Here is a 13825-nt window from a genome sequence, read left to right on the forward strand (position 1 = left end):
AATTTATGAAAATATTGAGAATCAGCACATGCTTCACTGGCCTATTAATGAAAATAAATACCAATTCATATACTTTACAACTTGTACTGTACTATAATTGGCAGAACATAACATTTATTCTATTTTTCTTTTTTAGCTTGGATTGCTTTTGTGTTCACTGAAAAAAAAGAATATATAATGTCACTCATAATGTCTGGGCTATGACTACAGTTTTCTGTTTTATTTGCCCTTCTATTTGTTCTTTTGGAATGTTTTCTTACATTTTTAGATCCATTTTCTAAGTCGTGTATCTTTTAGAACTACAATACAGTATTTGTTTTAAAATTCCTGTATTAGTTGTTTATTTGTGATCAATAATAATTTTACCATCCCATCTTTATATTGATCTATCGAATATGCCTGAAAATAAATAATGTTAGTTTTGCACGATGCCTGTTTTTTTTTTTTCTATAGATTTTTATCTAAATTATTATTTATTTATTCCACAGCCTATGCTGCATTACAGTATTTTAAAGTTTTATTTTTCATTTCATAGTGATTCAGTGCAGTATAATATAGATTTTGATTGTTAACTATCACAGTTATTTCACTGTATGATTCTTATTTTTTAGCTATTCATTACAGTATATAGTAGTTATTTAATATACGGGAATACCTATTCTCCCTACTTCTCGCTTAGAGTACTAAAAAGAAATTTTCTTACTGAGTTTCATTGATATGTAGTCGTAATGCACAGTCCATTACTTTGCTGTATTAAGTTTATAGTTCTAAGATTCACTTAAAAGAAAATGGTGATTGTACATAAGTTTTAATGTCCAAATCTAATGGGTTGAATCAGGTAAACAAAACATTATGTCAATGTGCCTTAACTCCTAATCAAGTTCTGAAATAATCAGGTTATATACATTTTTTGCATTTTATAGTGTTTTAATCTCTTAGTATAAGAGTAACTTATTCTTGTTTTATGTGGGAAAGGGAGATAGCTCTCTTGATATTTCTGATTAAGATTTATTGTTTTTAACTGGAATGACAAATCAGGTGTGTGATTTGCAAGATTACAGCTCTAGCATGTTATATCTGGAAGCTATAAGCAAGGTAGTGACCCAAATATCTTAGGCAAAATACATTTATTATACAAAAATATGGAAAAATCTATCATCCTTTGGATGATAGGTAGATAACCAAGATTTTCAATGTTTTCTTTTACTGTCATTTGTAGATTTGTACTTTATTATTTTTAAATTCCATGGAAAATGGGATGCATAGGTCCCAAGGGGAGCCATCTAATTCTAAAGGGAGACTGGAAATGCCTATCAGAGACAAAAATGTGTGTACTGTGCCTGCAGCCTTAGGGTCGAATTATGTTTTAATACTTCAAGCGTGAGCTGAATGAAAAAAAATAAGTGGAAATGAGAGTTTCGGTATACATTATATTAGATACTAGTCCTTCAGACATTCACAACCCTTACCATTTGTTGGTAACCAATTCAATCCATGTTTCTTACTGTTATTTGGAAAACATTATCTCTCTTAGTAGGGATTTTACAATGTAGTTAAGTGGCTCAAGAAGGCTTATCATACAATTGAGCCTCAATATATGATATATTTAGTTCTTTATTGTTTTTTATTAAATGTAGAAGTTATGTATTCCTTGTTGGAGTCTGTAAATGTGAACTTTCTTCTTCAGTTATAAATGCATTATACTTTATACGGTTTTTAACCAGATTCCGTACACACTGAAGATGGTTACAATTCTTATTGTTATAGCTAATGAGATAATTATGTAAATTTATTTACACTAATCAGTAATGTCTTACAGTGATGAAATTTGTTTATTTAATAATAGGTACTGGAAGTATCAGGGTTGTTTTATTTAGGATTGGGATATGTTAAGATTTTGTTAGAGGAGAAGGCTCTCTCTCTCTCTCTCTCTCTCTCTCTCTCTCTCTCTCTCTCTCTCTCTCTCTCTCTCTCTCTCTCTCTCTCTCTCTCTCTCTCTCTCTCTCTCTCTCTCTCTTTTTGCAACTTGAAGTCTTGATCCTGTAGATTTAGTTTAGGTTCAAGTTATTGTGCAGTGAAAGATTTGATTAGTGCCATTTTTATCTAGTTCCTTCTTAGTGATTCCCTAATTTCTAGTGGGTGTGTCAGTATATGGTTTTTCATATAAGTTTCTCAAGCCTGTCACAGCTATCTTATAGCTAGAACATAAAGGAAAAACAAAATTAATGTATACTCCTCAATTCTTATCTCGCTCCTTATTTTGGGGCTCATTCCTGCATTATTTATTGATTTTACCTCATGGAGACTAATATTAGCAGTAGTTCTAGGTGAGTTATAGTACTGTACAGTATTACTTTACTTGGTTAACTCTGTCACAATTATAACCATTTCCTTCTTTGTGTTTAATTTAATGTAAAAATGTAAAGGGAATGATAGTTTTGTAGTCATTTTATCGTTTGCACTAATGCCTACATGTCCACATCAGTATTTGTGAAAGCTTCAACCTTAAAAGTGAGTTTATAGATAGCAAATAATTTTGTTACTTGCTTTTAGAAGAAACTTGATTTAATGTATTCTTCTGGTTATACATCTATCTTGGGTTTTCATATCCTTGATGTTAGTGGCTACCCATGCAACTGTGTTCACTCTTGCTCCCATTTTAGTTGCAGCATCAGCTTGAGAACTGCCTATGCATCTGCTACTATTCTTCCTGATTTGGAGCAATAGATGGCAAGGTCTCATCACCTGTCCATACCCTTCTCTAGCTGAGTTATCTGAGGTTTTGCCAAGGGGTTGTGATAGCCTAAGGGAAACATCTGAGATTCATTCTCTTTAAATTGAAGATCAAGTCACATTCATGGCAAAACAGCTTTCATTTTTGTCCAAAGCCCAACTGTCCTTTCAGTATAATGATTGGTGGCGAATAGGATGTCACATAGGTCTGTCTGTTGTCACCAGAAGTCTTTTCCTTGTCCACAATGGTCCTAGCTTGAGTATAAAAGGGTCCTACTGCAATAATTAAAATTTTATAGATTTGGTTTCTAGTAGATTGTTCAATTGTGCAATGACTTTTTCTGTTCCTCTCTGACCATGAATGACCTTTATTTCTTTTCATTGCCTGCCTGTTAATACCTTAGGTATCTATTCTACTGTTCCCCTTGCAGCTGCTCTGCAATTTAGAACTCGGATATGGGCGCTCTTTTAGATCCCCGGAGATTGCTCCTGCATGTCTTTTTCCTTCATCCCCTTCCATCCTTCCATACTTTGAAATTCTTTCTCAAACTAATTAAACGATGGTGTCAGAGATTAATATCTAGATCAGGAATAAGAAATTTAAATAGACCTTAAATTTCTGTCCAACAAACTAAGATGAGAATCAGCATTTGAAGACCAGACAGGAGAACAATACTTGAAACAAGGTAGAATGAAAGAATTAAAACACTTCTTTAGAATAGATTGATCACTGAAAATCTCAAAAGACTTTCTCAATAAGCTAATTTTTTTGCAATTAAAGAAGACACAGACTTAATGTGTTTCTCATAAGTAAATTTGCTGTCGAGAATCACACCTAAAATTTCAGAATAGTCATACAGAGTCAAAGAAACATTATCAATGCTGAAATCTGGATGTTGAGGAGCCACTGCCCTTGACCTACTTACAATCATACTTTGAGTTTTGTTAGGATTCAATTTCATGCCCCATTATTTGCACCATGCACTAATTCAAGCTAGATCTCTATTAAGGGATTCAGCAACTCCATATCTACATTCAGGAGATGGAATTAATGCAAAGAGTGTAGCATCATCTGCATTTGCAAGAAGCTTATTTTCTAGGTCAAACCACATGTCATTTGTATATAGTATGAAAAGTAATGGGCCAAGAACACTACCCAGAGGAACACCAGAGATCACATTCCTATACTCACTATTTTGCCCATCAACAACAACTCTGTCCGATCTACTACTTAAAATTCAATAATGATGCTAAGAAAAGACCTACTGACTCCCAACTGTTTGAGTGTGAAAACAAGGGCCTCATGATAAACATGGTCAAAGGCAGCACTAAAATCAAGGCCATATCATACAAACTTCCTGACCACAATCAAGGGATTTCTGTACAGCATCGGAGATTGTAAGAAGGGCATCACATGCTCCAAGGCCTTTACAAAAATCAAATTGTAAACTAGGGAACAGATGAGACCATTTTTTCAATTTTGCCATTGCTCTCATCACTTTGTTCCTCTCCACACCAGATGTCAGTCCTTCATTTGGTACTCATCTTCCTGTATTAATCTCTCATTTACCTCACAGTAAGATTATACTTCTTTGTTAGTTTGTTTTATTTTAGAGAAAGCCAAAAATATCATTTATTATTGGGGGCTATGTTGTACTGTATATTGACAATAACAGGAATGGTTTGAAATCATTACTTTCATGGATAGTTTAGTAATAAGTTATTGAAGCAAGGTTGATTTGGGATATGGTGCATCAGGCAGCTCTGTAAAGGTGTCATAAGATGAATATTTTTCAGTTTATAGGACAGTGAGGCATGCTGGATAAATTCTAGACCCTGGTTCCAGTAATGACCGTAGGGTTTGTTTTCTTTGCTTGTTGCATGGAACAGTCAAGTTTCATATGTTTTCACTTACATAGCCCATTTTTAATGCTAGATTTTGCTAAGAAAAGTTGGTGTACAACACATGTTTTGGCTCTAGTGATGAAATTTCATTGAGCTAAAAACAAAACTTTATTATTGATGGTAACAATTAACATTCACCCACTATCTTCTTTATGTGGGAATCAGTAGTGAATTCGTGTAAGAGTTATGAAAATAACTTGTATTTTTAAGAAAATTATTTATTTTAATACGCAAAATCCATGGAAGAGCTCCCCTTCACTTGTGGTTGTACAGTATTTTCTTATTGGTGGGTTATATTACTGACTATAATGGATTGGTTTATTTACCTATGAGGTAGATCAATGCCTGTGCTAAAGAATCATCCACTCCTCAATGAAGCAGGTACCAAGCTGGGTTAGATAGACTTTTTTCTTCTTTTTTATTTATTACAGTAAAACTTTCAATCCTCTTTGAAGGAATAGCAGTGAATTTCAGGTAAGTATTAGAAAAAATTATTTTATTTAAGAAATTAGGTAATTGAACTTACTTACCATATTCAGGTTTCATATTACTCATGTTTCACTCACTACAGTGATAGGTAATTTTGAATTGTAAACTGCTTATTTCATAGTGTGATTGGAAGTTAAAGCACATATACTAATAAGATCATTTTTATAACCTTATTAAACCATTGGTGAAACCCCATAAACTAATTCAAGTTTTCATCTGTTTCGTATAGACAGACTAAAGAATTTAGTTCTTTGTGAACTTTTTTAATATCAGGCTCCCTTTTTTCTTTAATTAGAGATTTGGTTTACAAAAGGTTTTGGCAACCTTTTTTATGTATGTTTTATGTGTTTGTAACCACTTGTTTTTACTTGTTTTTACTTGTTTTAGTTTAGTCTTTAAAGCTTTAATTTTGTTATATTATATTTTCCAATGGGTCAACAATTATTCTGTTTCTTGATTTGGCCCAGCAGCATACTATTGTCCAATATTTCATGTTAATTATTATTTTTTTTTTCTATAAAAGTACCAAAATTGATACAATGTATAAAAAATGTATTCTGAACAATACTAGATATGAAACCACCCAAAATTGTACTCTCAACAGCTATGGTGGTCATTTTCCAAAATGGCCACCATTCAGCTTTAGCAAAATGTGCTATATGCTTTTATTGTATTATTGTCTTTCAGTAAGATATAAGTGAAATTCACTAAACTGACCATTGACAAAAACATACCAAAGTATTTTCAGTTAAAAAAGCTATTTAATTTGTAAATGGCTGCTCTTCTGAAACTTTTTGTTGAAAAATGCCAATTACTGGGGAACCTAAATTCAATAAACATTTTAATATAGATTACTTAATTTATACTAATTCAATAAAGGAATTCATAATCATTATAATTAGGCACTCAGAAAATATTAGATTATGGCAGACTTAGACTTTGAAATGCCTATGATTTACTGTCGACTACCATGTTAGCAGGACACATAAACATAGTTCATGGAAGTTTCAGTATAATTCAGTAGGATAATGGATTAAGTAACTGTTCTTGTCCAATCTGTTAGATATTGCAAATTGTTTCAATGACTGCAGGCTCAGCAATGTCTCAGGTGTCTAGAACCATTAAATCTGGACTATCCTCCTCAAAAGGGTTCCCTGGCTCTTCAGTGACATCCACAAGTAATTATATATCTTTGGTAAATCCTTTCTGTGCACTCGGTCTAGTTACCATTGTGCCGCAGAGCTCTGGCATTATCTGTAAGGCCAACAGCACCTCGATCACCCTTGATAGGGTCATTATTCCGTGAGTGTGCCTGGTCAAGAGGAATTACTGAAAATGCCCTCTTGGTCATTTGCACTGTGAAGTGACATGCCTTGTGGAAGTTTTACCTTGTCACACTGATGGACTGTATCCATCAGGCATAGTGTATATAGTCCGGCACGAAGAACCAGGGTGTAATGTTAGTTAAAGAATCCAATTATATGCTGAAATTGATCTCGCAGATAGCACAAAGATTAGGATGGAGGGCTCCAGATCCAGAACTGTTGCCCAGTACAAAAACTAGGGAGAGTTCTTCTCTTTTTGAAGTCCTCAGGAGGATGATCACATTCTACACTAGCACTGTGGTTATCATATGCACATAGTTGCAGTATGTACAAGGCAGGTTGTGTGACTTGGTGTGCCCTTCTTGTGTGTTTGACGTGTGTCTGAAGAAAAGTCAGCAGTTTTTGCAATAGCAATATCTTCCTATGCAAGTGCGTGTCCACCCACTTCCCTTCAACCATTCACCTAGTGAATGTAGGTCTCTGAACATCACCAGTTTTTGCAATAGCAATCTCTTCCTATGCAAGTGTGTGTCCACCCACTTCTCTTAGACCATTCTCCTAGTGAATGTAGGTCTCTGAACATCACCACCAGATAGTCTTCCTCATGATTTTTTTGCCACTTCCACTGTATATGCTTTGCAAGAAAAGGCAATGGGTGCTTGAAAGCCACAACAGATATTTGGCCTAGGTTGAAATCCTGAATGGCATTTCTAACCGCATCCATGGAGTGACTCAGCAATACAGACGCATGTGCAATCTCATGGAACAAAGAAAGCAGTGAAGTTCTTGTAATGATGGCTTGACCTTCCTCCATTCTTGTTACATATAGGTTTGCTAGGTCAGCAAGTTTGAATAGAAGAAATGTGCCCTTTCAGGTGAGTCTCTTCAATGTAGAGGGCAATTTCTTCTAGTGCAATTCTGAAGACCACACTTTCATATAGTTTTGTATTCAAGATTAATAGAGGCCTTTGCACAATTGTAGAGACATTATACACTTGGAATGATAATTAGCATCAAGAGTTTACATATCACCAATGCTGAGATTTGCCAGCAGTTCATGGTCTCTAACTTGTGTTACACACTGCCACACACACACTGATCAATCTTGAAGGTGTTGGCTTCATGTAAGGTGTTCACACCAGGTATTTCTTAGAAAACATATGAGGGTTGCCTAGAGATGCTAGATTCTGCGCTGTGTGCACCAGTGTGTTTTTTTTGGCATGATATTGCCTTCACCAAATGAGCTTTCTCCAGTTGACTTCTTCTATGTTCTTTGCAACATTGTAGTATTAAAATGAAGCATGCATTTATTTTGATATGCAGCTTAGTGGGCAACCAATGTGGCTTTGACGCTCTCTCTCCTTTATCAAGTCTATAAAGCTGCAGTGTGGATGGTAGTAACCCAAGTACTCCAAACTGCATTAAATTCTCAGCTAGTGTCTTGTACCCACTCACTATGTTTGGCCAATATGAAGTTGCAGGGTAAACAAGGGGCTACTATATCCTCTTGACATATGGCACATTAGTCCCAGAGTGTGTTGGATGGGCCAACAGATTCACAGTCCATGTTAGGATGCATTTGCAGGAACTGCTTCTCAGGCATGGGCATTCCCGTTCATGTTGAATCCACTCTAGATAATCTCTCCATATTCTGCAAGGAAAGAACACCTTGCTACCATACTACTGCACTACATTTACCAAATTCTATCCCATTTCCACCACTACAACAAAATAAACCTGAACCTGTCACCTATGTTGTATTCAGAAATGCATTTTCCTATACAAATATTTTTTTTTCACAAAACAGTTACATGCATTTTGTTTTCAATTTTAATTGCGCATCGTGTGGAGTATTTATCACCTCTAAGAATCTTGCAAAGATAATAAGAATGCCATGTCCCATGTTATTAAAGAATAGTGGCCTTTTTGGAAAATGTCCACCTAAGCTGACTAGGGTACAATCTTGGAGTAGTTCCATATCCACATTTGATTAGAATACACCAGTCAACATGTGTATCAAAGTTTGGTGCTTTCATGAAACGATGTACAATTGGTTTGCTATGCTGCTGATCTATTTGTGCAATAAGGTCACACAGGCTTTGTACTTGGAATCTAGTGTATCAAGCTCTGAAATTCTAGTTTACCTGATCATCAATTAATCATGAAATATGTACTCCCAAAAGTGTTTATAAATCTAATAGGCTACCAAGTTAGATAAATAATTAGAGAAGTTATATGATCTTTTCCTTTGCATTTCTGTTCTCATTATCAATCAGATATTTAGAGTTTATGAGTTGTAGCATTTTGCATAGAACGTTATGTAGATAGTTAAAATTGGCTATACTGTATTCAGTAAATTTTTTTATCATATAGGAGTTTCAGTGTCTTTGTTGGTTACTGGTTACTCATTTATAGTTGGTATGTTCATTATAGTTTTTAGACTCTTAAAAAGGAATAATGATACTGTATGCAAGTCATTGATGTACACTTATTAAGTAACAGCGCTCTTGCACTTATAATAGAAAAGTCAGCATTTTATCTGAAATATTTTAACATGAAAGAATAAGCATGGCTTATGATAATAGCTGAGAAATTTGCATTTTGGACATGGTAGTCTCCAGGTGATGCAAGTATGAGCTCGGGTTATTTCTTTTGAGAAGCGTAATTTTCTGACAGGAAGCGTTAATTTTTCCACCAAATTCTCAAGTATGAAATCTCAAATAAGTTTTTTGAATTGCATAATTTTAAGGTTTATGAACCCTGGATGCAAATTGCAAAATATTCTGAACATTTAGACTAAGACCAACTGAGGATGATAAAAATTAGTATAGGTATATAGCAAATGCTGCTCTGTTATCATGTGTTGGGCATTTTTTCAAAATCATGTTATTTGTGCAGTACTGTATACACATTTTCCATTTAACTGGGGTTGGCTTTGCAATTTTTTTCAAAATCTGTATAGTTCTTTCTTATTTCAGGTATCAACAGTACATGTATGCTTTGAATGCAGAGCGTAACAGTATAGTTTTAAGAAATCTTTTCATTGCTTTAATAATGAACCTTTATTACTCTTTTATGATCATTCTATGTATTATACCTTGACCGAAGACTCTCACCAGTTTTCAGAGTTCTAGAGAATAAAGCTGTATTCAGTGGGAAATGCAAACCTTTAGTAACAATTTTAAAAGGAATTTTCTGTTTCCTTTTCTCTAACATTTTATACACGCCTGCTTTAAGTTAAGCCACAGGAGATTTGAAGGTATTAGTAGCCTAAACAAGTAGTTAAATATTTTGCATATTACTAACTATCTTTGGGAGCTGTTGCACGGTGCATGCTTTATGCTTATTTTGATGTTATCGGTACTGTACTTATTTTAACCCTTGAATTCCTAGTACAGTATGTATGAATGATTTAGTTATAGCACTGTACATGTTTTCTAGTGAATGGCTATATTCAATTTATACTTGTGCATATATCTGATTCATGAATAATTACTGTAATAAAAATTTTTTAACACTTGTGGTATTTAGATCATGTATATCATGTCTTGCTTTTCTTCACATGATCATTTTCAGCAAATTACCTTTCAAGATATTTTTAATCCTTTATAGACAAAATTCCTGGTAAAAGTTGATTGGAGTTGTAATCATGTGAAATTATCTATCACATACAGAAGAACTGTAAAAAGGCGAAGGAAAATGTTTGGATTCATTTCAAACCATCGCTGTTCCAACACATAGGGACACATTCTTCACTCAAGGGAAAAGTTCAGAAGTTGAAGGTAAGCTCTTTACATTCCTCTTATTCGATTAACTCTTTCATTTTATTTATATATACAGTATGTAATTATCTTTTATTCCTTTTTTATTGATTGTTTTTCAATTCTTTTACTGTAGGCTAAATAGCATTACAGTATAGTTCTTTCAGGTCCTTCAGTACCATTCATCCTATCAGTTGAAAAACCCTGCATGAACTTTCAAAAAGCATTGTGCATCATCAGAAACTCATCTCCAGTCTTGATATTTATAAATAAAAAAGTTTTTAATTTGTTTATATAGTGATGACCACAAAATTTTGCTCCCCCCCCCTTGAATTTTTCCTTTGTTTAAGTTGAAGATTCCTAATTTTAACTTGGTTGGAAGTATATTCCGTATTCCTAGTTACCATGTGAATAGATCACCGATTCATCTTTGTGAAAGTCATTCTAATGCAAACAGTTTTTACCCTTCCTCTTCATTTTGGGTCATCTAGTTGTATTTTGATATGTGTAATATTTGTAGATTAAGCTATTAATGGGTTTTTTTCTGTTATCAGAAATGAATACCTGAACTCTGCCACAGAAATAATAAGATTTTCTTTCATTTTAGTTATTCACTGAAAAGAGTCCAGTGTTCTCTTATGCCCTCTTATATTGATGTAGCTATAGTTATGTGAAAAAAAAACAGTAGCCACTATCTTTTTATTTACTACACATTTGTGGTTTAGAGAAGATTTCTGCTTATTTTAAAGATTCCAAACACTTCAATTCCCAAATAATAAAATATTTCAAGTACTGTAATTCCCAAATACTATACAGTACCATGTTTGTCTTGATGAAATAGCATTCCAGTAGAAGTTCATATTTATTAGTGTTTCTTATATAAGCAATCCATTTGATTATCTGTGGCTTGGTAAATAATTTATAATCCTGAAGTTTATCACGTGTAATTTCATCCATAGAGATTTCTCACTTTTACAATGGTTTTCAGATACAGGTATTCTGTTCTATAATAAGTAAAACAGCTATTCCAGGACAATCTGTGAATTTTTATAGATATGAAAGTTTGATTACTTCACTGTACATTATCAGTATTTTTCTCTGACTTAAGTATTAAGACAGAAACTGTTTTCATAGTTTGGAGAAACATACAGTATAGCATATTGATAAGTTGTTGGCGTTGTCCAAAAATATAAAGCTCTTGAATTAGCTTATACAGTATGTCTTATTATTTTCCATAGCTAACAAGACTTTTCCCTAATGGTTAAGTTATAATTTTATCAATAATTCTTCAGTAATTCAAGTACTGTAGATTTGTCATGGAGGTAGTCATCACAGGGGACGTTTTTGGTTGATTTTGATAACTTCCTAATGTAAAGCACTGTTTAAAAATTGTTCATGAGTGGTAAGGAACAGATTATTGCACTATGGAACAGTATCATAGAGAATAAACAGATCTACATGTTATTTATACTCAGTCCCCTTATCCATGTAAGTTCGTACTATGAGGGACTAGGAAATAGCACCTAATGATTCTGAAGGCAGACATATGTGCCCCCAAAATTTCCTAGCCTTAGCTCATGAGGTTAGTAAAGGTTGTGGACACTAATGAAAACTACTGCTCCGTGAATGCATTGTGAACTCGGGCCCCACAAAAAATTTCCAGCCGTATGCTAAATTTTTTCGGACAAATACTAATGAGATTAGCACACGATGTGCAGAAAGCAGTCACACTGTTCCATATGCCACGTAATTAGTGTATTTTGTTTCACCTAAGCATGATCTCACCCTTGCTGAGACCTATACTTTTTCACTCTCCAAGTAGAACACGTAGCAGCATCATCTATGCGTAGTATTGTTTGAGCCTTTTTGTAACTGTTCTTTGTAGAGTTGTTACCACGTGTTCCTTATTGAATTGTGATCAGTATTGTTCACCTTTTTGGAACTGTTCATTGTAGAGTTGTTACCACGTGTTCTTTATTGAATTGTAATCAGTATTGTTCACCATCACATTAACTGTAACTGTACAGTACAGTATAGCATCTAGACAATGGCCCTAAGGTGATTAAGAAAGACGGTAAGAAGAACCGTTGAGGTAAAAAAAGAATTTATCGATAAGCATGAACAAGGTACATGTGTGGCAGACTGGCAAAAATATTCAATGGTACATTGATAATTTGTAGGATTCTCAAGAAAAAGAATAAATCAAAGCAATTGATGTAGCAAATGAGGTGCTTATATTCATGAAACAACATGCCACATGTTCTCGATAATGTCAAAAAGTTACTTCTCATCTGGATCAACAAGTAGTTAGGAGGGGATACAAATACTGAGGCATTACTTGTGAAAAATTATAGTTATTGTTTACAGGCCTTGTCAGAAAGGGAGCTAGGTACATAAGCAGACAAAAAGAGAACATTCAAGGTGAGCCATGGCTGCTTTGAAAATTTCAAGAGAAGCTGGCATCCTTAGTGTTGTTTGCAACATGGTGAGATGTGAGGTCCGATGTGAAAGCACCAGAGACAGTTATTGTAAAGTTAAAAGGTCCATGGATTCTGAGTTTCATGCTACACCAAGTGTTCAGTTGTGATGAGACTGGTCTGGTGTGGAAAATGATGCCCAGGAGAGCCTTCATTACTGCAGAAGAAGAGGCAACTCCCGGTCACATGCCCATGGAAGACCATATAATCCTGTTGATCTGTGCTAATGCCAGTGAGCGATGCAAAACACACCTCTCCTGGTGTATCATTCAGAAAATCCACAATTCTTTTAAAAATACGACGAAGAAACATCTGAACATTATGTGGAGGCCAACCACCAAGGCTTGGATGACTTTTATTTTGTTTGTGGAATGGGTCAATGATGTCCTGAGGCAAAAAGTGCCTTATGGAGAATTACCTCCCACTCCAAGACTTGTTGCATATGGATAATGCTCCTGCTCACCCTTTAGCCATTGAAGATAATGTAATGGAGGAATTTAATTTTTAAAGAACCAGGTTCCTGCCAGCCAACACTACTCCAATACATCAACCTATTGATCAACATGGGATCTCAAATTTCAAGAAGCTATACTGTACACAAAAGCGTTGCTCCAAGGTCACCAAAGAGGCCAACCTCACCCTCTGAGAGGTTTGGAAAGAACATTTCCACATTGTCAGCTGCCTCAGAATGATTGACGAAGCCTGTGATGGTGTCACTAACAGAGCCTTCAATTCTGCTTGGAGGAAATTGTGGCCTGAATGTGTTGCTATATGGTATTTCAAGTGATTGAAACTAGCCCAGTATGCTGTTGACAATTAAATTATGTCCTTGGGCAAGACAGTGGGGTTAGGTGGTGGAAAGACTGATGTCGGTGATCTTCTGGGTGAGCATAGCAAGCATCTGATGACTAAGGAGTTGGTGAAGATGTATAAGGTGCAGAAACAAGAGGTCGTGGAGGAAATTTCATCTGAGGAGGATGAGGGACAGAGAGACAATAAGGAATATGCTGAAAATTTCGAAAACCTTGCAAACTTTGGTTGAAATGCATAACCCTGATAAGACTTTGGCAGGGAGAACATCAATCCTATTTGCCAACAATGTGATGTTGCACTTCCATTCAGTTTTAAAGAAAAG

At 34.8% G+C, this 13825-nt stretch overlaps 1 protein-coding gene across 1 annotated transcript in view; it reads left to right on the plus strand.

The window, feature by feature from the left end:
• Positions 1-13825, plus strand: part of Mgat4a (alpha-1,3-mannosyl-glycoprotein 4-beta-N-acetylglucosaminyltransferase a) — an 81139-nt gene that overhangs the window by 23634 nt on the left and 43680 nt on the right. The window contains exon 6 of the mRNA XM_068358983.1: positions 10127-10234. Within this exon, the coding sequence (XP_068215084.1) occupies positions 10127-10234 (108 nt within the window). The remainder of the gene's footprint in view (positions 1-10126; positions 10235-13825) is intronic.

Source organism: Palaemon carinicauda, chromosome 35 (assembly GCF_036898095.1).
Source record: "Palaemon carinicauda isolate YSFRI2023 chromosome 35, ASM3689809v2, whole genome shotgun sequence".
Lineage (NCBI taxonomy): Eukaryota > Metazoa > Arthropoda > Malacostraca > Decapoda > Palaemonidae > Palaemon > Palaemon carinicauda.